Here is a 26,652-nt window from a genome sequence, read left to right on the forward strand (position 1 = left end):
GCAACTACAGATTGGATGGCAGAGCCTCTCTTATATTACATCAGCTGTAACAAGCTTCCTGAACAATATTTACACATAAATGGAGGATAAGAGTAGAGTAGAAGGTGGGAGAGTAGGTAGAAAATAGCCCAGAGAGATCATCTACCTCAAACATTTTATAATTAGTAAAAAAGACAAAAAGATGTGAGGCAGGCACTCTCCTTTAGGGTCTTTTGCCACTCAAGTCCTTCAAGCATTGTTATCTATTTCAATAGTGGCACAAGCAGACCCACAGCCAACAAGGATAAGAAGGATGGCAATCACTCCTTACAAACAACTGCCTCACTTTTTTCCTTTGATCTTTTTTGTCTCTCTCCCTGCCAGATTGTTCTGAGCAAAAAACAATCTGAAATTCTCACAGCTACAGCAGCCTCCCAGTGCTAAACACAACAGTGCTGGGGAAAGTTCTCATGTTTCCTCTCCAGCTCTTTAACTGTTTCCAGGAACAGGCTTTATTGGAACTCTTTGGAGCACTTTAACATGCAGGTACATAATTGTGTGAACCTCACTAGATCAATATACATGATTTAAAAACAAAAAAAAAAAGTAAAATATAATCCTCCAAGGGAACATTTCCTGCTCTAGAGTCCTCCTGAACTCACTGGACCCTACAAGTAGCCACACATTGGGTCATTTTGGTCATCAAGTCCTGAGGCACTCACTGTTTCACAGACCCTCTTGATACAAGGGATTACAGGATTGCATTTTATTCCTGGGGTGCATCACTGTAACAGGATCCTGAGCACAGATTGGATACAGGAATTTTTCTAACCAAAGTCTTGGTGCCAGTGATGCTTTTAAGACACTAAAACCTCATCGAACTGACAGAGAATTGCACAAAGCTGCAAGGTAGATCTATTTTAACCTTTTTCTTCAGATTTTGTGCAATTTCCAACAGGATGACCAGTTATGGCAAATAGACTGAAAATACCTTAGTTACAGGGTTATTCCCCAGTTTTGCTCAAGACACTGTAGGTTTGAAACAGCAAATTCTTGAGGAAAAGCATGGTTTACAACACAGAAGAACTACAGAAAAGACACTAGAAATGCATGAGCAGCCCAGGTAAGCATCATCCACTTCTTTTAAGAGCAGTTACTAATGGTTGCTACCCAGCAGGGAGGTCACTCTGGCCTAATAGATGGTGTCAGGACTAGGTGGGGATGTAGGTGTGTCTAACATAGCAATCAGAGCTAATGAACAAGGGACACTTCCATAGATACAGCCCTTAATTGTGCCCTGTGCTGTCCTCTGTGGATTTAGAGTAACAGCACAGACTTGTTATTGCAGAATGCAGAGAAACAGCATAGCCTTATTTTGCCTGTTTGTGAATAACCCCCATGTATGGCTGCAGACCCTGAAGGACTTCTGAGATCACAGCAGCATCTGTGTAAGTTAAAAGCATGGGCCACTTTGGGCTGGAGAAGCTGGGCACACGTAGCAGGTGATGAATATTTGCAGGCCCCAATGTCCTGCTCTGGTAGGTGCTGGTGTATGATTCATGAATTAAAATTCTATTTCATTAAAATAATTTGATTTGGCTGGGGCAGGGGGCAGTGTTTGGTTTGTTTCAGACACTTTCATTTTATCTCAGCAGAAATAGCAGGCAGTGGATGGCAGGAAGGACAGAGAAATCCTCACAGCCATTCCAGTGCAAAGCTGTATATTTAAGTTCAGTGCAGGAAGCACTGCAGACACTGAGGGCAGTACTCTGCTGAAAAACAGAGCCACACAAGCCTGCAGTCCTTTACAAATACGACACATAATCAACTGTAACTTCTTTCCCCAGTAGGAATCCTCTGCATGCATTCCTCTCTGTCTCTTATCACTTCCAAGTCCTTCTCTGTTGCCATACATCAGGCCTCTCTCTAGAATTTCTCCTCACTCTCTTGCAGCACTTCCAAAGTACACACAGCCTAGAGCAGACATAAAAGATGGATTCATTCCTCTGTGCCAGCTGTATTTAATGCACAGATCCCATCCTGCTCTCAATAGAGAATGTTGGTTTTCTGCCCAAAAACACTGGAAGCAGAAGCTTTCTCTATAAATATACATTCTTTAACATATTTGTTTAAAATTATTTTTCTGAACTGGAGCACCAAATGTACAAATATGAAAGTATTTTCCTTACTAGTACTTGATTTGTACAAAATTTCCCAAATACGTTTGAAGCCATGGATGTTGGGCACTGTATAATCACACCGAAAGAGAATCTGCACCTGAGTGAAAACAGAAAATACATAGGGGGAAGAAAAGAAGGAACTGTTACCCCACTTTACAGAGACTTAGGAAGATTAGCATGACTAGCCCAAGGTCATATAGAAACTCCAGAGAACTGAACCAAAAGCACTGCAGTCCCAACACAAAATCTTAATTACCAAATCCAATTTTCCACTTCTCCTTTCATATGTTTTTTCATACATTAAAACACTTCACATAAGCTTTTTTTTCCTCCCCCCAGGAAGAATACAGAAAGCAAAGACTGAAAGTTGCCCTTGTTAAACAAGGTTGCACAGCCAAACAAATTTAAAATGATATCTCAGCAAGATTTTGCAACCTGTCTGCAACAAATAAAAGGACTTTCACCCTGAAAACATGTGAGTGCTCAGAAGGACTAGCTGAGAGAATTTAGCAAGGCTCCTAATGAAAGAGATGAGCTGCAATACATATTTGCATGAGTTCATGTATTATTTAAACCATTCTGATCAGAATAAGCATCGTGAGCACAGTACTGAAAGTGTCACTAGCGTTCATGCATTGAATAACTTGCCCTCATAAAGGTATAATAATGTGCTCATCAGTTTTGTTTGTACTCCCAAAGCAGTAATAGCATAAACAGAAAATAACCCTCTATATTGCATAAAGCACATAAATATAAATCTAATTATATTTTTCCTTGACATTATGACCGAGAAATTATGATGACCACTGAAGTATAACATATGAGATCAAGTGTACTCCAAAGGGCCTTTGTAAAATTCTGCTTCTCTGTTCAAGTCTAGCCTGGCATTTTAGGGGTTAAAACAGCTCTTCTCAGTAACTTAGTGGTAGGTCCTTTATCTGCTAGGTGGGAGGTTCAGATTACATTCTGAAAATCACCCAGTGCTTGCTGCCCTACACAGCACACACCGCTTATCTCTCCACAGATACCCACAGACTGACAATTAAATCAGAGTGCTGATGGCTCCCTGCGAAGATGTCCTACCCTCAGTGGTCCCAAGGTTGACTGTGCCACATGGGATGGTGGGGAAGATGAAAAAGGAAAGAAGAAAGAAATGGAGGAACGTGGTAGTTCTCAAGGTACACCAAAGGCACCTTAGGTCCACACACACCTCATCGAGCAAAAAGAAGTCACACGAACTGAAATCAGGGCATAAAACAAACATAAAAACTATCCACAGATTTTTTTGTTGTACTCAGACAGTTGCCTTAGTGGAAGATTTCTGTACTAAACTGACTTATGAGCTGTGATCTCAGTCTCTTGGATTTATTTTTTTTTTACCCTTTTACATGTTAGTGAATTGTACTTTTATGTGGGAAACTTGTGCAGCAGCCTTTTCTTGCTGGTAAAAGTGGCAAGACTCCCACTGGCTTCATTCAAAGGTTCAGGCTGTTAATGATGACTCAATCAATCAATCAGTCAAGACATGAGAAACTGCAGAGAGAACTGGAGCCAAAATTGGCCTCAAAATTCAGTGATCTCATTTGTTCTTGTGCAGTTTCATCAGCTGAATCAGATACTCTCTGGAGTAGTGAGGAAAGATGCATATATCTCTAGGACTCTTTGGGTAGGTATTTTTGCTGAACACCCTCACTCAGTTATTTCACTGCAGTTCCTGTATGTCAAAAGTTTCAGGAGAGCATGGTGCTGGCTGGGCACTAAGCACAAGAGCAGATGCAGGGGGGCACACCAGGACAGGGGAAGTCAAGGTGGCTAGGGCACCAGAGGACACAACTCTGTTTTTTGAGGATCCAGAAATGGCAAATGAGCTTGAAATGGCTAGTCAGGCACGGGGTGTTGAAAGAGACAAGGACCTTAGAAAGATGACCTGGCCATTTACAGCAGTGTGAAATCAAAACTAGAGCTGCGTGTTCTATATTTAGGAGGGGAGACCTAAGAACTTTCTCCTTCAGGAAGTACTGTGACAATTCACTTATCGCATTAGGCTTTTTATGGATGGAAGTTTAAAGTATGTTACTAATCATATTATGCTACCGGTAAATGCTGGATACACTTACCTCCATAGTCTATTTTACTGTTGGAAGGCATTGTAGAAAATTTATGATTCTGATCTTTCTCTGAAAAGAGCTATTGGCAACTGTTAAGTTTTTATTTTTTTAAACCAAGACCTTGATAATTATGTTGTGTACTAATTACATTGAAACAGCCCATAAACTTTGAGGAAGAAATGCACAATAAATGTTTATTTACCCTGCAACTGTACATTTCACTAGATCTGATCCATTTTCCGTCTTTAAGAGCTAAGCAGTATAGATAATGAGAAGATGTGAGCGAGGTATTTACAGCACAAGAAACCACAAGGTTCCTCTATAACACAGGCATGCTTAAAACCAAGTGAAAAGAACCCTAAATAATGAAAATGTTTATTGCAACTACATTTAAGATGGGTATGCTTAAAACAGTAGTTACTAAATGGAGGAAGGTATAACTGACATAAGCATATCTACATTGTTTTCTGTCTGCAGGTTTCCTGTTATGCAGAACAGCTTGTAGTCTTTAATATTTTAAGCTCAGAAGGGAAGAAGCTTTAACAAAGGGAGGAATAGAGGAGAATTCAAAAAGCTATCCAGCACTCTGTATACTACTGGGTCTTGTCTCTGCTTTTTCCCCCAACATCCTAACATCCTAAATCTTCAAGACAAGAATTTTTAATCCAGATACTGCCATAAACAGATAAACAGCAGTTCAGTGCATCCCAATGATGCTGCTCGATGAATGAAATGATGTTTGTTTTGATCACGGCCTTATGAACTTTCCAGTTTAAATAAATCTTGGGATTACAGGTTGTATGTGTGTTCATAGTTCCCGTGCACGAGAAATAGACTTGCTTTTTTGTTGCCTCTCTACTGTTCAGAAGAGAAGACTGGCCATTGTTCTGTACATAGCAGTATTTATTGGGGAAGATTTAATTAAGATTAAGGCTCAGGAAACTTGCATGTGATGACCAGCTCTGCACTAAGCTTCCTCCAGCCAGAACACAATGACACAGTGTGGACAGCTTTTTCTGGGCTTAAGCACTCTTTTTCCATAGCTATCAGATGGTTTCTTTCTGCACTGGCAGCAGCATCTCCAAACCTCAGTCACTACCAAGAGCTCTCTGATGAAGGACTGTGAATGAGGAAGGACGGTTGGAAAGTAAAAGGATCAGCAAGGGCCCAAGAACTAGAACATAGGAATGAGAGGGAGCCACCAGAGCTGGTGCTGAAAGGGACTTTAGGATCCCCATCAAATCAGGCAGTATCCTCACATTCTGGTCGTACAGGGTGATAAGGGAGTTGAGGACATTCACAGGCATTTTCGTTTGGGGAATGCCCCTTTCAGTAGTGTATCTCCAAGAAAGGTGGGAATAGCCTCAAATAAAATAGGAGACAAATTATTTTTCTGCTTCAGCTTGGGTTATGTATTAATCATGGAAGACTTTCCAGAAGGAAGATGATGAATATATGCAAAGTCTCACCACAATTTAAGCAGGGCTTTTTAATTCAAAGAAAGCAAAAAACCCTGTAGTGTGAGCTGTCTAGATTCTCAAGAGGCAGTGGAGAGCAGAATTTAGGTTTTCTCAACACAAACTTCTAAAATGATTTATATATTACCCTCTGAAAGGGCTTATTTCTATCAGATGACTACAGAATAATCTAGATTAGGCTTTCATCATGGAGATATTTAAACATACAGTGAATTTTCTGTAAAATTAATCCTATTCTACTTTCCAAGTATCTCTCTGTTTATTTCCATTTTTTTAAATGACTTTAAACTATGGAAAGGTTTAACTTTGTCAGTACTCTGACACATGAATGAAAGCTTCAGGTATTCAATACCTGAATGTTTGTTTTAATAACATTTTGATAGAATAAGAAAAGCATGGCCGAACTGTCTGACTGGGCTAATGGAGAGATCAGCCTCTCTCTGTTTTTCTGTTGTTCTTAAGAACATAAAGAATTGACTAGTTTGTTTCAGTTTGGCAAGACTCAGTGATTCAATAACATGCCATATAATGATGAATATGCCAGAGTCAGAAATCAATGACAGAGAGTGTAAAACTTTAAAAAGTTGATGAATTATTTAGGTGTCTCTCTTAATTGAGCTTTTTTTTCCAGGCATGTTTTGAGTAGCTAAGAGTGTTTGGAGAGCTAGCTATTTTTCCTCTGTCTCTGCATTTATTTCTTTATCTGCCTAAAAGTCTAGTTAGCTGCAGCTGAGGGTACAGGCAGGAGATTTAACACAGATGAGTCAGAATGGCTTAACAAGTTACCACCAATCTCCTCAGCTGACATCATTCTCCATCACAGCTTTCTTTTTCCCTCCATGAAGTCAAGGCAAAATGCATGAGCCTCAACCTCATTCATTATTGCTTAAGCTAAGACACAGCTCCTCAGGCAATCTCAGAGCATGCACACATGTAGATACAGTGGCTCAGTTAATACATAATAGCTTTAAAGAGCTTCTGTAACTCAGTCCCATCCTATGGCCTTACTCCGACACAAGACTGGCATTGTACCTCAGTAATTTGGTTCTTCGTAGCCATTCTGCAAGCTTTCATCCTGCTTTTGATTAAGCAAAGCCAACGTGAAACTGTCACTGAAAGCAATATTGTTCTAGGGATACGCTCACTTCTCACCCTGTACAGAAGAAAACAGAAAGGAAGAAAAAGCCCCAATATCAGCAATTGGAGCTAAATTAGATACAGTTCCACTAACATAATGCTTTGTGCTTGTTATTTTATCCCTCATTTCTTTCTAACCTCTCTTGCCACAAGCACATTTTGCCCAGTATAGGCAGCTTCTCTGCTAGGAAGCGCCTTAGCACAGTTTATGAAAGTGTTTCTGCATCACAAACACTAGCATAGAGTGGGTCCTAGTAAATACAACTTACAGTCAGCCTTTCTAAAGAGCTTAGCACATAATAGCTCACATCACTGCGTGCTTTTGAAAGCTGGACTGCATGGAGGTGTCTCTACTGGCTCAGGGTTTGAAACAAATCTAGTGTTTATCTTGAGGGTGCTTTAGAAGGAATAGAGATTTTGTCTTTCACAGAAGGAGGAGGAAGAATGAAGGGCAAGGAGCAAAAAGAAAGGTGAGATTGCCCACTTTCCCCTCTGTACCTTGTGTCTTTTACATATATCCCCAAAGGAGGTGGAGTAAAAAGCAGAGCAAGTCTGATTTGGCAAAAAGCAGCTGATTCAAGATGAGGTAGTTTACCTCATCTTTTTTATATCAACCCTTAGAATTTTCTGTCCTTCCCTTAGGCACAGCCCTTTCTACTACTGTGAAAATAGTTACCACCTACCCATTGCTTAGAGATCTGCCTCAGTCCCTAAACAAGACATGGGGCACACCTTTGTGGAACAGGACAAAACAAGACTAGAAGGACTGATTTAATTGCTGAAGATTTAGAACATACTCCCACCTGTTTTGACTTGAGTGGCTGTAAAGCAGTGCAGCACCATCTTTGTAAAATAAGGTACTTTCCTAGACTGTATTTGTCCTGTTAACCTATTAATCTCACCAACTATACCTACAGCAGACTTATTGTAACCATTTTAGTTCTGCTCTGGTCTTGCAAAAGGACCCAGGTCATCTGTAACTTGGTACTGTCAGTGCTGTCTGTTGCTGTAGTAACAAAGTTGTGCTATATACCTTCAGGAATCAGTGCTGCAGAACTACTGATTTTTCTAATAATGGAAAAAAAAAAAAAAGGAAGATAAAAGACCCTTTGATTACATCTATCATTCTTTGTGTTGCAGTCCTGTAACAATGGAGCTATAATGTTCCCTCTGCAATGAAAAAAATGAGAAAGCAGGACTTTATCCATTGCATGAGGTTGAAGGAAGGTCTCAACTTTAAATCCCAGTGACACGGATGTATACTGCTGGGCTGTTTCATGTTGGTACAATCATAAAAAATTGCAATGGACTTGCCTCTGAGCAAGGCTGGAATCAACCAACTAACTTTTGTAAAGTTGTACTGGCCGTTATATACCTGTGGGTTGAAAAAGGTACATTTTGTGGCCCACCCTGACACAATACTGTCTGCCTTTGCCATGGCTCCAATGTTTGGTAACAGGAGGATAAAAACATTTGCTTGTAGCATGAGTCTTTTTAATCAATAACACCTTCCTTTAATTCGTACTGAATACAATAGAAAATTGGAAAATCAAGAAGACACTTATTCTTGAAATTTGCAAATTCAAACATAAGTAGCTACTTACTATAGTGTGGTTGTCTCCCTCCTTTCTCCCACTGACCATACCAGCATGGCTACAATTATACTTGCAGTCACAGGGGATTGTGTATGTGCTTAGACAGACACATGCTGGTACAGGCAACAAGATCAGTCCAAGCAGTAGATGCCTTAGAAATTATAAGTCCTTTCCACATTTATCCTTACATGAGTATAGGTATATTAGAAAACTAAATGCTCTCTAAATGACAGAATCATACTCAATAATGACAATATGCTGGTGAAATATAATCTGGAAAATTATTAAATTTAAACTAGAGCAAAAGGCTTGGAAGAAGTGACTCTCCCCTACTCACAGTAGCATTTCATATGTTATAAATACTGTTATTTTAATGAAAGCCTTAGGTTTTGCAGTCTGGTTCATGTGCTTTGAGTACTTTGATTGGACACCAGTGTAGCAACAGAAAGAATGACTGTAAAGTATTGGGGTTTCTTGTTGGCTTTGTTTTTTAACAAGCCTTTTGTGTAAATTTTCACAAATTATTTTAAAACTCCAATTAGAATGATTTACCATTCTAATGCTCAGTTATTTGAAACCTAAGTGTTTTCACCATATAAGAGTCTAGAAGATGATTATGACTTAACTCAAAATTGATTATCATTTGATTGTTCTTTCCCAGCCTTAGAAAAAATTCATAGGGAAAAAAAAACATAAGGGAAAAGCATATGCAGTGACATAAGCACTTCTCTGATTTCAGGAATTCCTGGTGAATGATAGTGGGAGTACTAAAGAAGTGTGGCTGTTTAGTGAGGAAGCTCCAGCTGACAGTGTTCAATAAACATCTGAAGGAAGATGAGACTTCATGAATCAGATTCAAATGGAGCCCTGGGATCACACTGCAGTGGAGATTGAACATGTCCTCAAGGAATGAAATTGCTAGTGCTTTGCCACTGCTTCCAGGAGAGCTCTGTCTTTCCTCCTGTGGCACACCCTTGTGCCCCTCTCCACATCCCACAGGCCAGGCTAGGCAGGCCTGGTGCATCTTCTGTCTGGCAGTGAGGCACAAGTGCCTGGACTGCAGCTTGCACAGTGCTGATGTGACACTTGCCAGCTTAGGATGGCTGTGTTACTGCAGCACCAGAGCTGTGAGGGAAGCCGGGCAGCTGCTGAATCACCCAACCTGCACTGAGCTCAGGCCCACCACAAATCCCAGGCTGTCTTAGCTCCCTGCCTAGCAGTTATAACAGAGCACTGCAAACATCTCCAACATGCTTATAGAAAACTTACAGAGGGCCTGATTACAGTACAGGAAAAGAAAAATCTCACTGTTGATCAGGGGTGTTCAGAGCTGTTTGGTGCCTTTCCTTCTTTTTCTTTCCTCTTTATTTTCCCAGACAATTACAACTACCATGACTAGAGTTCATCATTTTGCTGTTCCATCCTATAATCACAAAGTTCCACTGTTGAATTTTTGTTCCACTTTTATTACATAGCATCTGCACAATTTCTGAAACCAGCTTTGAAAATTGAAATGCCCTGTTTGTGGAGCCTCATTTTGTTAGGCTGCATTATTTATTGCTGTGACTTCAGGACTTTCACATCTCACCAGCCTGCCAAACTAAAAGGCCACTAAGGAGTTTGCAAAAGTGAGTCATGTATCCACACTAGCCTGTTGTCCACCTTAGGAAATCCGATTGGTTTTAGGGTCTTTGGATTGGCTTTTCTATATTCTGTGTTCAGTCTGTTTGTTCAGGGATGTATCCTTTCCCTCGATCTGCTCTCTGTAGCATTTTCTAATACACTGATTAATTTGAAGTGCTATGTACTCAGGAATAAATACCTCCTCCCACTGAAGTTAATGGGAATTTTGCCTCAGAGTATATATTAATGCCAAGTTCTGCTTTTGAGCCAGGGACTTTGCTGGTGTGCAGCAGTGTCTGTGCAACGGTTCCCACAGATGGGTAATGAAAGTTTTCATGTCGGGAGCAGAGCAGTGTAACAGGCAAAGACTGTGCCCACATGCAGGTCTGACAAAGCTGCCTTCTAGAAAGGCAGCATGTGAGATCAGGCACCAGACTTGCCACAACTTTGCCCATACACACTGAAACCTTCACCCAGGATGTGTGGTAACTCCCATCAAGAATCAGATGAACAGCAATTCCCAGTTTATTTTTGAATTTCAAGTCTCTAAAATTCTAAAATAGCTTAGATAACAGCAAAAGCTCACATAACATGTCTAAAAACTATAAATTCATATTCCTGTTGCTGAATTGAACTGTTCTCAGATTAAACCAAGCTGTTTCTGAACAAGCTTATATTAACAGAGAATGTTTCTTTCTATAATTAGCAATCAACTTTTGCTAAAATGTATTAATAAAAATAGACTTCTCAAGATGATTTTTGGAACTTAGGCAAAACTTATAAACAGCCACTTAAACACAAATATGGTCATTTACAAGAATTCAGATTTAAAAATCATTAGCATCAGTCTATATCATCAGTCTTTGACGCCTAACACTTAGAAATCTAAAAGAATTAATGATGGCTATTCAGAATACTTGTATGAAGTGTTCATAATAATATGCAGTATGCTAGAGGGAAGTGTAATCACTCTGTAGTTAAAAGCAGCAATGAAATTTCAATCTTAATGAAAGTGGCAGCTTTCCTGTCTGCAGAAGATACAAGCAAAGATCTCAAAATGTAGTCCAATCTCTTGTGGTTTCTCATGATATTTTTAATACTGACTAAATCGGGAAATTTCTTGCCATTAATTCCCCATACAGGGAAGAATTTATTTTGGTGAGAACTAGGTTAGAGAAGACTGTCAAAACTTTAGTTTAAAGCAGATCTGTCTTGCAAAATCTGGGCATGGAGTTTCCCAAAGACTGGGGTTGTTCAGTATAGTTCTGCCCCTGAGCAGTGGCCAGCTCTGCTCAGCCATTTCTTCCAGTTCACATCCTCCAGTAGCTCCAGTTTTGCTTACAGAATGTTTCTACAAGCTGCAATTGCACAAAAAGCTGGTGATCTCAGTGTTGATAACATAGCTTCCTCACACAGCATCTATCCAAAAATACTTCCAAATTTACCTCAATGTATTAAAAAAACACAAGTCTTTTAACCAATTTTTTCTTTAGGTGTAACGAAAAGGGTTGAGGGGATGCTAAGTACCAGGGTTGCTGGTTAAAGAGGAAGATGAGTGCTAGAATTGCAAAGACACCAAGTCCTGTAAAAATATCAGGAAGGCCTTTATGTCTAACAGCAATTTTCATTTGGGGCTGAGTACTTAATACTAAAAATACCCTACTTTTCTTATAGTGAATTGTTATGAGAACACTGGAATATAGCAATGCACAAAAGGTGTTTCAACACCAAAAATACTCCAGCTGTTCCCACTTACTACAATTAACTTTACAGAGAACTCTGCATGAAAGACTGGACACTTTGCAGATTAAATAAGATCAGCTCCATGAACACATCTAATGCCACCTAACCACTAATTGGCACTCAGTCTGGGGGACCAGACTACAAGCAGTTCAAAGAAAATCCTGAGATACAACATCAAATGCCATACCCTATAAATTTATTCTTACTGGGCTATACTTGCTAGTGTAGCTGTACTCTGACCTATGAGTCAAATCCTGCATTCCTTCGACAAAACTCTTAAAATAGATGAGAAACTGGTTTAGGTAATGATTGTTAAATTTGTGCTATCAACATTTTGAAAAACTCCCCTAAAAAAAGCCTGAAGACAGGTATAAATGAGCTCCCAGCCAAATTTAGCCTTCAGTAAAGCTGAAAACAGACTTGCCTTTCTCAAACATCACCCGTCAACAAAATCAAGATTTAAATTACTTACCTGGAACTCTTCTGCTTGTTACATGGAGATTTGTTGGTCAGCATGAGACAAACTCTGCTTTTTTTTTTTTTTTTCTTCATTTCTCTCACTGGAGTTCCTGCTCCTTGGACTTCCCCAGAGATCAAATATGAGACAGTAAATACCTATCATTATATTGGTTGCCAGCAATGCCTGAATCTAAAGGAAAATCTCTGTACAATTAGTTCACATGTAGAGTAAAGAGTCCAGTAACTAGAGCAAGCTCTGTGCTTGCTAACAGGACAAACCCTCTACCAGGTGGACTGATGTAACAAGCCCACTACTTCTCCAGGTGTAATCAGCAAGGAATAAAACCCACCTGCGAGACTGAAAAGTTGAGTAGAAGACAGTGGTTGGTGGGGTAGGATTTCTTAGGGGGGTCTGTTTGTGTTATTACTTTTTCTTTAAGATTTTTACATCTCCTTTTGCTGAAACTTATCCCTTTTCCTATGGTTTGTGTTGTTGGATCTCATCCTGAGTAAATTTTCTGATCCAAGCCTTTGAATTCTGGTGTCCCAGAAAGTAAAGGGCATGTACTGCTGTGGGGTGAGTTTAGTACCTGTGGAAGGCTTCCACTGCTTGGTCTCCTTCCCCAACCACAGGAGACCTGAGCTTCTCCTCTCTGGTGTGAAGCACAGGCAGGTAAAGTGCTAAAGGAATGCTGTAATAAAGTCTAATTAAATTCTTGAACTCTCTGTGCCACCACCTTTTTGAGAAAATTTTTTTTTCCTTTGAGGCATAAGGGAAACCTGTGCCTGCTCTAGCTTCGCCAAGCCATGGACCCTGGGGCAACTTCCTCACCCAGTCCTGGCTCTGAGATGCTCACAGCTGAATTTTCCCCTGTTCCTCTAGTCACAGCAGAGCAGGGCTTCCTCACACCTGCCCATCCTGAGGGATTCCTGAGGCCAGAGCTCTCCTGAACAGGACAGAGGTTTCTCAAACAGACCTCCAGCCACAGTTTCTCTTTCATATGGTGTTGGCTGTGTTGCAACATGTTTTGGGAGCCACTTAATGTGTCTCAAAAAGTAATCTTCTGTACCTTTCCTGGAAAATGTATTTTAATGTTAAAGTGAAAAGGAGGGTTTATCTGGAAACAGCCAATTGGCTGTTGTGCAGCAGCTGTTTGTATGAAGCTTGCCCATTCTCCAAGAATGGAGGGTGCCTGAACAGCCGTCTGTCCCCTGGTCATGGAAAAGCTGATGTGGCCCTGCAGCCCAATCCTGTGTTCAGTCAGCTGCATCCCAAACTATGACTAATAGAAGTATTTTGCTGTTTATCATCCGACAAATGCTTACTGGCTTGTAATTGGACTCACTCATAGAGTCTGGCCAATGCACCAGCTGCTATTTTTAGCTGCCCAAATTTCATTTTCCTGTGTTATTTGCTGCAACCAGACCGACACATTCACATTTTGATAGCTTTGCTGTTGGTCCCTGTGCTCGCTGACAAACGAGCTCATGTCTTTATTGTTTACCAAAAGGATGTTGTTGAGGATTACTGACCTGGATTTCCAACCCTCTCAAGTGTATGCCAGCATGAAATTACTGTCTTTAAAGGTATTTTACCCACTGAGAATCCCACAACCTTTGAAATAACTCTACCCTTTATGTTGTCTTTTCTTTTCTGTAAGAAAAAAGCAAAGTCTACCACAACTCAGCCGCACTGGAGGAGCAATGTCATATGGAAATGTGCTTGTTCTGAACACAGTGGTCTATACCTTCCTCACAAGGAGAAGCAGAGGGGCAGGCACCAATCTCTTCTCTCTGGTGACCAGAGATAGAATCCAAGGGAATGGCATGAAGTTGTGTCAGGGGAGGTTTAGGTTGGATATTAGGAAAATGTTCTTCACCAGAGGGTGAAGGGCACTGGAACAGGCTTCCCAGGGCAGCGGTCACAGCACCAAGCCTGAGCGAATTCAAGAAGCGTTCGGATAATGCTCTCAGGCACGTGGTGTGACTCTTGGGGTCTCTTGTGCAAGGTCAGGAGTTGGGACTTGATGATCCCTATGGGTCCTTTCCTCCTCAGGATATTTAATGATTCTATTACTGTAAGAGATGAAGATGTTTGTATAGTAGTGAGTGACTGAGATAGGCGGAGGGCCATATTTTTTTCCCAGATGTTAGAGTTGATGGCTGAAGTCTGTCGAAGGCCTTCAGTAGGAAGAAGCCTTCAAAGCAAGCTGGTAAAGCACTGGCTGAGTTCTGACCCTGCACCTCACAAAACTGAGCTGACCTGTATCAATTACTTTTTTTCTTCTCTAGAATTTTGAGCTCAAAGCTTAACCCATGGGGGATGCTCCTGGTTTCACGATGAGCAGTGATCAACTAAAGCAGGAACAGACCATCCATGGAAGTCAGAGGCTGGCAGGCAAGCAGTTTTATCATCACCAAGCATTCATCATTTTATAAATTGAATTAAATGCAGTGTGCATTTCTCTTTCTCCCCACTCCCAGGAGATCCAGGAACATTTTTACACTGAAATACAGACTTTAACAAAGTGGGGGTTTAAAATAAAGCAAAAAGCCTGCATTCCAAATAAATTTGTACTGACAAAGGTGGCTGATCCACCATGATACTTCTAAGCACACCTAAATGGGACTGTACTGAACTTAGAAGCAAATTTCTATGAAAATCAGACCCAGAAACCCAATTTAAAACTTTTGTTGAACTACAAAGATGTCATGCTGGAGGAATTAACAAACACAATTTTCATTTACAGACTATGTGTCTGCTCTCTTTCCCTTATTCTAAGTTGCATTTAGGGGCGTTGTTTAGTTTTTTCTTTTTCTTCATCATCTTGTGATGGTTTTTTAGCTACTTGGCCACAGTGATGATTGAGGATGGAGGACACCACATAGTGACTACATGATGATGGATGATGCAGGTACTGAGAGGCCATTAGGATTTTGGTAAAAGGGAAAGCACAGTACAGATGTAAGAAAAAAAAAAAAGAATAAATACAGTGTAGAATTTAAAAGTTTATAATTAAATGTGGGGTTTTTTTTGGTGGTGGTTTGGTTTTTGTGTTTTGTAGGGTTTTTTGTTTGTTTGCTTTTTTGTTTGGTTTAGTTTTTATTTTGTTTTGTTTTGTTTTGTGGTAGTGGTAGACCAAAAATCACTATTGTTATAGTTCCTTTAAAAGTATATAAAGCATTTTCCTAAGTGGAATGTTCGGTATTTAATGAAGCATACACACACACACAAGACCTAATCCCAGTATAAAGAAGTTTCAAACTTTCAAATTGTTTTATACCAAGTAAAGATAAAGGCTATTTTCTCCGGATATTCCGTAACTTAAATTACCTAAAATACTTCAGTCTATGTATAATTAAGCAAATGAATAAATCTTATTGAAGTCAAAAAGCTACTGATGTGATTTAAGAAGATACATAGTTAAATTCTATTTGGAGTTTAGATCCAAAAGCTTAACTCCATCCCCATTCAGCAGTACATTTAGTCAAATTTAGACACTTCCTTAAATCAATAGGATTAGATGTTTGCTTGAAGTTACCCATGAATTTAAATGCCATGCTAAGTAGGAAAGTACTTATGTAATGGATTAGCTACAGTTGAAATTCTGTAATTATCTAAGAATGTTTTTAAGGTCCTGAAATACATTTCTTTTCCCATTCCACTTTTAAACCATCTTCTAGACAAGAGAAAATATTTTCAGTTTTAACTTTTCATCCCATTACCTTACTCTCTTCCATCTTATTTCCACCGCAGAAATCAAAAAGTGGCAGAAAAAGAAGGGAATTATTTTTTCATATATAGGGGTAGGGAAATATCAAGTTTTAATTTTATGATTTAAAAAACAGCTAAAAAATTGCAAATTAAGCAAGCCTGCGGAAAAGCAAATGATGCATTGATGTCATTCATTATTTTCTAACTGGGCCAGTTGAATGCCAGACTTGTAGAAGGTTTTCATTAAAGTGTACAAAGAGTTCTAAGGTTACTCTTTCCTGACACGAATGTCTGCAGCTTCGTACCCATTCACCAGGTTTTTTCACAGCTTCAAGATGAACAGGTATTCCTGATCTAAGAGTAAGAGAAGAAACAAGCCAGCATTTGTATTAAGAAACATTTTTATTAACAAAACAGTAAATTCCACTTGCTTAGCATTTCCAATAATGAATAAATTGGCCTTGCAACAAATAAAAAAATTGTAAATATCTATCACAGAAAGCACTATAAGGTTAGGGGCATTGGGCCTCTCTGATGTCTTAGGGTTGAAAGTTTCACACGTTATTTAGTGTTTTGTTAAAAAAGGCAACACAATACAGTCATAGAAATGAAGCCATCTCAGTCAAACAAATTAGGTTATTATAGAGAAAGGATCCAATTTATGTTAGGTAGTTGGTTTATGTCTGTTTGTTGTTGCTGCTGTTTTTAAACAAAAAGGAATTTTAAATCCACTTGCTGGCACTTCTGATACATCCATAATTGTTTTTTTGTTAAATTATGAAATTAAAGAGGAAAAAGGAGAACCTTCAGAAACAGTGTTAAAATTGTGTTTGCTTATTATAATAGTAGCAGATCTTTTTTTCCTTGATGTATGGATTTAGTTAAAGATTGACCTACCAAACTGCCTGGAAGTTGGCCTGACAATGCTATTTCATTAATGCAATCAATACCAAGCAGAAAAGACCATTTCATCTTGTCCAAACCATATTCTGTCAACAGATTATTCTTGCTTTTCTATGTATCTTCAACCACTGAAATCTGAACACCACCTGGCTTTCAACTCCTTCTTTCCCCTCTCCAGCTGAAGTCTCTTGCTTCCAGCAATGACCTCCAGTATACCTGCCCCTGCCATTCCCTGAGTACAGCTCTCTTGTAAAGGTGGGAGAAATTACGAATGCCACACAATCTAAGAAATGAACATCAGATGGATCTTTTTGAACCTGTACTCATTTTTGTGTAAATGCTAATGAAAATAAAAATATTTTTTACAAATGCAACATGACACACCTTGATGTGGTGGGCACACTTCAAGAGAGGTGTTTTCATGTCAGCTACATGTATTTTTAAAGTGCTTTGACTCCCAGATAGATAGCTGTACCAGTTTCCAATTCTTTTTTCATCACCTACAGTGAATAACACACAACAAAATGGTTTGTGTCTCCTGTTTAAAGCTAATTTTAAATTCCTCCTTCCTGTCTGCAAAGTGTGAATATCTATATCCCTTCCAGGAGGCCTTCCAATGATTTGGTTGATTTCTATTGAACTACCCTCTTTCTGTCTAATGTTTTCCCTTTGAACTTCCATGTAAATAAAATGTTATGCTATGATTTATTGCTGTGAAACTAATGAAATATTACTAGAAAAAAACCCCAAACTTAACATGTAAATTACAGCATTATATTTAATATGTTTAACTAAAATGCATTAATGTTTTATATATGCAAGATAAGCTGTGTCACTTCAAAACATGATGAACTTGTCTAGTTATGATGTCTTGCAATACTACACAATCAACTTAGCTAAAAATACTTTTTCATATGTCAAAATGCCCACCATTGAAAAATACTATCGTGCACCTCAAGATTATTTCCTTTTTGGAGAAAGGGAGAAATTCTGCAGTAGAATCAGCCTGGATATTTAAAATGGGTATTTTAGATCTTCTACCACCCCGTGCTGTAGTAGCTGTCGTTCATATAACTGAATGCCAGATAAACACTATATGATACTTCCTAAGATTCTCAAGAAACTCATCATTCTCATAATTTCTAAGAACAAGGTTTCTGTAAGGCAAACCATGCTCTCCAATAGTGAAGCTTTGACTGGAAGCCAAAGGCCAATTTAAGTAATTAAATATTTAGCTAATTAATGAATGTTATTTCTAGGAAAATTGGCCGTTCTGATCAACTTCATTGATGCATATCAGGAGCAAGAGATGGGGATAGGAGGGAGAAGACAAATTACAGTAGAGATATATTTTTGCTTTCTAGTCCACGTCTTTCATACAAACTACTAAAACTTAATTGCAACATAATAGAGGCTGTACAGGTAAGAAAAAAATTAGCTGACTCTTATATACATTCATACACATCCCCCTTAGTCTAATCACTACACTGTAAATTAAAAAGAAAAAAAAAAGGGGAAAAAGTCTGGGACAATTTATAATGGCTGCAAAAAAACTGAAGTATGTCTGTTGCTCCAGATGTCATAAAACTCTCTATACCTAGCAACACTTATAACATTGAGTTTACCAAAAATGGCTGAAGAGCAGATATAGTTTGCATTTTCTATACAACAGGCTATAAAACATCACTTATCACAGTCCAGAAAGCACATATAGATGTGTTTTTATATAAACATATGTAATAACATATTAAGCGTGCATGAAAATTTCCCAATGATTGCATCTATGCCCTCTTGTTTTCCTTTTTTTTTTTTTTTTTTTTTTGTGGAAATGTGCCTTATATTCCAGATTTTTATTTTTGTTTTTGAAAATAAGGCCTCCATACTATTTTCCTCACAACCAGAAAGGGGCTTTTTGAAAGTATTTCTACATAAGTCTTCAGAAAAGCCAGCACTTTGTTTCAAATGCAAGTTTCCAATCACTGCTTCACTGCATCAGACGGCAAACTATGTTTGCTTGTTGAGTCACCATATATAATGACAGTCTTCTCTGACAATAAGACTAACTTACTTCTCAAGAAAGCGCTAGCACTTTGGCTAAATCCAGAATCATAGGTAGCTTCTTTTTTCTTTTTTTTTTCCTGTTTTGTTTTTTTTTAATTTGTTTTGTTTCATATTGTGCCTTGATGTTGTAGTAATACTCCTTGCTTTATGAATGCGTGGTGTCATCATTGTCTTTCAGAAACGTTCCAGCAACATAAAGACAGGCAGAGTAAATGAAAACACTGTGGATGTTAGGGAATTTATCAGCTCCTGTTTCTGAAAAACAAGAGCATGAAATGCTTGTTTTTAAAAACAGTCTTTCCTTTCTGATTGCATTCCCTGTCTTTTTTGTTTGTTTGTTTTTGAATGTGCTTCATAAAAAGTAAAGTAAATAAGTTTGTATTATGTCTCAGATAAAATGAAGACTATTTCTATACAAGCGTTCTTTTAGATGTTGAGATCAGACATAGTACTCCTTATCCTTATTTTTCTTGTTTTTGTTGGAACTTTTAGCGCTGTTGGGCTGTTTTTCCTTGATCACAGCCCCATTGGATTGTGCTGAGTTACTGATGTAGTTTCGGCTCTCATCTACGTGATACGATCCTTCATCTCGATTCCTGTACTTGTACATGGCATACAGGAGAATGAGGATACACAGCGCTGCCGCCGCCACGATCCCAACCACCATGCCCGTTGTGCTGCTGGATTCACGAATCACCTCGGATGAGCCAGGGTACTCCCTTCCTCCTCCTGCCCTGGTAGGATTTGCTGTAGGTAGATAATGAAATAAGGGAGAGGTTAATATTGAGTTTACACATTGAGGAGTTAGCCATGTCTACCTGCTACAGTCATGCATCTTTCTAATTGCATTCACTGGGTCAGGACTGACACTCTGAATGTATCCAAACTCTACCAGTCCGAAAACCGTTAGGTTTGTAGCCCATTCCATTTTCACGTCTGTCAGCACAAGCAAACAGGCTTTTAAATAAGGAAAAGGTCAGAAGGAAACATCTCATTTTAGCCTTCAAAGGTATAGTTTGTCAAAATGTGTTATTAAGCAAAGAACACCTAAATAATCTGAAAAAACAGATGTGCCACAATTTATATGCAGGAACATGAACATCTCGGAGGAAGGATTTCCCTCTCCCCTCTCTCTTTCCCTCCTTCTGTAAGGAACAAAAAGTGACAGTATAGTACTTATTAAGAAGACAGTGATGATAAAACAGCTCACCAAAGAGAATGCAGGAAAAAATGAAAATGTCTGATGACAGCCAGTAAGTTGGCTACAAATAAGGTATCCTCAGCTCTCCTTTACACTTTCCTCAGCAAGCTTCTCAGTTTCTCTTTCCCTCTTAATATATTTTTTAATTAATTATATTTACTTTTATTACTTTTAGAAAGCTGTCCATCCCTACCTTCTCTTTTCTAATTCTGAGTCCTCCTTGAACATGGTTACACTTCAGAGTGCTTTTTGATTCAACTTCCCGCATTCCCTCTTTTTGTCATTGATGCCATTGTCAGACATTCCTTCAAGCAATGTTATATGCCCCAAAGAAATCTCTTGAATTGCACAGAGCAAGGACTCAGCCTCCTAAGAACTCACCTCTCAGGCCAGACTTTGGTCTTTTCAGTTGTGAGATGAATTGAGCTGACCTGTGTCTTTACACTGTAAAGTCTTCTTGATAGGAACTATTGTGTTGTCTGGCACACTTTGTCTCCTTGCATAGCCACGTGAAATGAAAACCTAATTCCAGGAGGAATTTCTAGTTTAAATGCTCACAGCACACACAGTGCTTATGTGTTTCCCATGATCTCCTTCCTTTATTGCATTTTGCAGCAGGAGAAGAAGAATTCTATCTTTGTATAGAATCACTTTAAGAGGCAATAGCTGAAATGGATCTTCTCTAGCTTAGCAAGTGTCATGGACAGAAATGACGTGACCTGGGTCTATGCAATACTCCTCTGATTATTTCAGCCTTTCCAAACTTGTGAGGGGCTGTGCACCTTCAGCACTGCCAGCCTTGGCAGAGCTCAGGAGAGCAAAAGCAATGAGTGAACCAGGGTTTCCCACTGAGCAGTGCAGAACACTCTCATTAAGCAGGCAAGCTGCCTTATAGAAACTGAATTTTAAATCATTATGCATGGCTAAATATTCAATCACTAAAATATAAATGTTAACTAAGAGTACTATTAAACACTGGTTATACCATATATTTATAATGTTAGCTTTATCAGACCTTGCCTCCATTCATTTCATTGAAGTATATTAGAGAAGTGTCTTGCTCAAAGTCCACAAAAGCACACTATACCCCATAGCCACTTTTTTTTTCTTTGCACTGTAAAGACATATTAGGAAGATTATGATTTTAAGGATGCTACATTAAAGGTAATGTCAGCCAAACTATCTACACTGGTCAAAGAATTGCAGCAAGTTTGGACAACTAGAATTGAAAGCAGCCACAAACTACAAATGGCCTATGAATACTAAACATAACAAAAAACCCACAAAGCCCCAAAAGAAATAAGTTCCTTCCCCACCCTGGTATTACTTATCATTTATTTATTGATGATTTGTGTTCTTACTGCTGAAACACCACTTCCTGGCAGTTATCCCACATAGATTTAAAGAAACTGACATTTTATTTGGCTGAAAGAGCAGAGGCATCACTATAAGACTCAAAAAAATGCCTGTAATTCTTATAAAATAGTATGTTAACTTTTTTTTCTCCCTCTGAAAGTTCTTAGTTGTTATGAGTTAGTACAATTGGTATTTTGCATGACTACACAAGAGATCTTGAAGTTTCACTTCAGAATGTTTTACGATTTTTTTTTATCATTTCAGGGTAGAAATGATAACCCTAAGAAAGGTGGTCTGTTCCAAAGTAGTCCATAGCTGGTTTAGATCCTGTTTCTTTATTGTAGCTATTGTAGAAAATGGAAATTCTTCTACACATAGGGTGTCATTTATTGTTTTACAAAAGACAATGCATTGTTGCAGAACAAAGACTGAGTACTTCCATAGTGAATGAAAATGAGACAAAGTCTTATCTTACTGTATGTGATTTCAGGAAATTAATTTCTGTCTGAGAAATAATAGAAGCAACTGAATAAACTCTGTCAATACCTCATGGACTAACAGCTGCTCCTTCTCTTTAAAATACAGTGATTTGGGCCAAATACCATCAATTAACTTTACAATTAATGTCTACTAAATGACACTTAACAGCTTGCTCAGAGGAAGATGTTCTAACATTGCAACCTAAAGAAACATTTAAGATATATTTTTCAACGTTACCTAAACTCCTGCCTTTCACCTGATGGCTTCCTTTTATTTTAAGAATGTTTTCACAATTATCTCATTTATCCCATCTGTCTGAGGAATATTCAACCACTACATTAATGTTATTTAAACTTATAACATTTCAAAGCATCTGTTGTTACATTTGTTTGGATTTCTGTAAAAGGAGCAGTTCAGCAAGGAAAAGGACTTGCTGTTTTTCTTCCATTTACATTAAAATACGCTTTTAAACTAGCAGGACCTCTCAAATGAAGGAGGAGGAATCAGGAAGGTTTTACAAAGCACATGGGTTTGTCTGTGAGCATTTTTGGTAGGGACAGCTAATGGAGTACACACTAAAGCAAGTGTCCTATTCTGAAACAGGGAGGAAAGGGCCACTGGAAAAAGGCCAGCCTAAACTTCTTCTGAAATATATATAAATAAATAAATCTCCATCTATAACGTTGCTGAAACAGCTGCCTTCTATTTAAGCAAGTCCTTTGTTTGACTGAGGCTGGAGTACCCAAGGGAAATTTACCTGGATTTTTTTTCCCCCTGTAAGACAGGAACTATTGTGAGGGATAGCAGATGATCTCAATAGAGAGCAAGTGAAGATTATAAGGTTTTGCTCTTTGCTTCCCAGCTCTTTGAGAAACACATGATGCAGTTTACTTCCTAGCATCTTGGTAGCTGAACCAAGCAGAGTCATTGTTTCCTGGTACAACAGCAGATGTATGTCTATGGATAACCCCGTCTGCTACTCAGTTGCAGTCGCTGTTAGTGTATGCAGCATGAAAAAGATACTAACCTCATCCTAGACATAGTTTCCTACTGTAAATGAGAAGTGAAATACCTTACACGTTAATGTTAAGATTAAATGCTGTTAAAAAATGACTCAGTGTTTTAAGAATAAAAAATAACCTAAAAAACCTCCCAAAACCTGAACCCATCTATTTCATGAAACAATTAATTGAGCATGGTTTGATTAGACAAAATCATAAAGACACTAAATATGCTCAGACCTTGCCATAACAGCGAGAGGAAACAAAAGTCATCTTGTGATCCAATGACTCCTTCTTAAAACAACTTCTCTGATGTAGAGCTCTTCCTCTCAACAGCATACAACCAGCCTTTTTGGACTGCCTCAAAGACCAGCTTAGAAGAGACTGATTTTTAAAAGCCTATTCTACCATTTATGAAAAGCTTTGCATGAAGTAATAGCAATTGAGCACAGTTTTACGTTGTGTAATAATGGATTAGAAAGTTATTATTCTTGACTGTATTTCTAAGTGGTTTAAAATTTAGAGGGAAAAATCTAACTATTTTCAGTGCCTAGTTTTCATTAATACTGTGAAAAGAAAATTGGAATTGCAGGCTCCCACGGTGTTTGTGAATTGAAATTAGCAGACTTAAAAACAAAACAAAAAACCAACAAAAGGACCCCAAACCTGTTTTCTTTACATTTATGCCTTCCCACAAACTGTGAATAGGAAATTACTCACAAGACAGAAATGTTTAACTGCTGCATTTGCAATGAGGCATGAAGGCAATTATTTACAGGACACATATTAATTTTCACTCTGTGTGCTATCATTGTAGACCTGTTTGTGTTCGATTTTCTGTAGCATTGTTGGATTCTGGTGAACTGGTTTCTGAGCTTACTGCAATTTCAACACCTCATTACAACGAATACATCTGAAAAAGAAACCTCAGCGCTTTCTCTGAAGAACTAGTGGGATAGTGGCAGTCCAGTTTCAAAACCAGGATGAAGATCTCCTTTAAATTTGTGGAAGAGACTCAGCTCAAAACCTGCACTGGTCTAATACAGGGGTATCTCAGCCTGGTCCCTTCTTACCCAGCTTCAACTGGCTCTCAAGGGGAGGCAAGAACTGGCTCCCCAGGGGATGTCCATCAATGACTAAGCTGCCATGGGACAGAAGCAATATGAGGTGGTTCCATATGTGGCTGCTGTAGCTCAGTGACGACTTTCATCTCACTTGGAACAGTCTATATCCAAAGCTAGGATCTTACCCACCTCAGAGAGGTACCACAAAACTAACTCCATTTCCAAACACTCACTGTATGCTCCATGATCATAATTGCATCTTGATTCAACAAGAACGGGAGCTGAGACCTGAACACAACACACTGTGATGTGGTGGAAAGGTGTGGTGCCAATGAACAGGGCAGCTACAGTTGACATCTCAAACTCACACCATTGCATTTATTCTAAGAAATCTGTCAGCCACTGACTGAGTTTGAGGGAACAAGATAAGATTTTCAGAGAAAGTGTTTAAGGGAAAAATTTTTAAGGTATCTGTTCTACTCTTTGGTGTGCAAACCCAGGTTCTTTACTTCCTAGAAACTGAAAATTTCAAAGGTTCTCGGAAGGAAAGATGTCATGCATTAAAATACCTCTAAAGTGACATTAGCTAACTTAGGTAGTTATAAAAATAGTCAAGTAGTAGAGCACCATCCACAGCTAAAAAGGCTGTTTTGCTAAGAAGCTAAACATTCTCTCTTCACAGAATAGAGTGCTTATTTCCAAGTGCAATGATTTGTAATATATCGATTTCAAATAATTTACAAATCCTACCAACTCCTTCAGGACTTCAGGTTTTGCAAGTAACTTCTTTTTCCCCTGTGGTTGAGAGGTGAAAGGTTGTTTTCTCAACCTTTTAAAATGTCAACCATAAGTCCAAAGGGAGATAGGTTAGTTGGTAATACAGTGTCAATTGATAGAGTATGCCAAATCAATGAGGTTTATAAGTTACTATGCTCTGCAGAACTGAGGGGAATATTTCAAACAATTTTATAAGAAGCTTTAGAGAAAATACTTTTCATAAAACTGAATTTAATTTTACCCAAAATGGAAAATGTAAACCAATATATCCTTTAATGTTTTTACCTGTCTTTTTCCCTGTAGTCTTGCCCTGTTTATTAGTGTATTTTAACATTTTCAGTTGCATTGCTCTTCTTCTAGTATTCCTTCCCTCCAAACAAGGATTCTTTCACCTTTTTTCAGTTCAGGTATCCTACCTCTCCCCACTTCTACATTTGTCATTCACCTTTGCACCTCCACTTCTTTATTTTCTATGCAAAGTATTTTTCCTGGTTTTGTGCATGTTCTGAGAAATCTTTGGTAATTTGGTACTTTGTTTCAGAAATTTTGACTAATCAGCAGAGTCAGTAGGTACTACTATTTTAAATTGAAGTATTCTTAAATGGGAAAAAAAATGCTTTTGCAAGTAAGATAACATAAGGAAGGCAAACCAAAAATATTACACTGCTGATAGTGTGTGTTCAAGCTAAAGCTAAGCTGCTGTAATTGTGGGCAACCAGTTCAGACAGCTAAGCCAGTATCATTTTCTCAGTTAGTTGCCTGCAGCTCTAGCTCCCTGAAGACTCAGAGGAGCACCAGTGTTAAAGCAAGAAAAGAGCAGGGACACTGGAAACATAAATTTTTAGCGGCAGCTAACTGCAAGATTGGCTTCATTGTACCAAAAATGTACAGTGTTAGCGACAGTGACATTTGGGCACCACTAACCTTAGGAAAAGTTTTGCTATGAGCTTTGCAAGATCAAAGTTTCACTGCTTGCTATTCTTATCATTCTCATCTCGTTAAAGAAAAAAGAAAAAAATTGCAAACCACCTTCTCTAGAAAACAGTTTTCAGCAGGAGAATGCCAAAATGTAGTTGTAAAGAGTGACGAATCTGATGGCTTGGCCTGCAGAGCATGGAATGATTCTTGCTCATGAAATGAGCTGGAGGTGCATAAACCCACATTCATCTTCACAACTGTGGGTGATTCCCTGACTCTCTTCCTTCACTAAGCAGCTACTACATAAAGAGATAAATGTCTGCACCACAGACATTATATATATGGCTTGAATGTTGGAGCTGAAAGCACACTGCATTCAATTTGTTCCAAATACTGTCATCAAGTCAGATCCATTAGTGACAAAGTTGATAATGTGCCTCAGAAAAGAAGGGGCCAGGCTTTCAAGACATACAAAATATATATGCACACATACTTCAAATGCAACTGCTATAAATACTGAACTATACCCAGTAACCAAAGGCTCAGATACAACTTGCAGATACAGCTACCCCTGTTAAGCCTGAATCCTATTACTTCCAAAACCTTATATGCTTCTCTGGGAATGGAAAGAGAAAGGCAAATGGAATTCAGGATTGATAGGAATTGCATTTGATGTAATTAGTGTTCTTTTTCTCCTGATAAAATGATTTAAATTAATAAGACTGCCTTGTATTTCTTTGTTTCTCTTATCATACTCCATAAAACAATTCTGGTGTCTCTGATGTTAGCACAAGGAGAAAAGTTTTAGATATCTATAAAGCTTTGTTTTATTTCAGAATATAATTCTTGTGTACTCACTGCTTTCATCTTTCAT

The 26,652-nt window shown here is 38.5% G+C and overlaps 1 protein-coding gene across 37 annotated transcripts in view; it reads right to left on the bottom strand.

Annotated features, from left to right (window-relative positions):
• Positions 1-16,400: 16,400 nt before the first annotated feature.
• NRXN1 (neurexin 1) overlaps positions 16,401-26,652 on the bottom strand; it is a 703,850-nt gene continuing 693,598 nt past the window's right edge. For all 37 annotated transcript variants that reach the window (XM_050314497.1, XM_050314498.1, XM_050314526.1 and 34 more), the window contains one exon: positions 16,401-19,728. In XM_050314497.1, the coding sequence (XP_050170454.1) occupies positions 19,421-19,728 (308 nt within the window). In that variant the 3' untranslated portion in view covers positions 16,401-19,420. The remainder of the gene's footprint in view (positions 19,729-26,652) is intronic.

Source organism: Myiozetetes cayanensis, unplaced genomic scaffold (genome assembly GCF_022539395.1).
Source record: "Myiozetetes cayanensis isolate MyiCay16 unplaced genomic scaffold, myiCay2020 scf2-11, whole genome shotgun sequence".
In the NCBI taxonomy this organism is placed as follows: domain Eukaryota; kingdom Metazoa; phylum Chordata; class Aves; order Passeriformes; family Tyrannidae; genus Myiozetetes; species Myiozetetes cayanensis.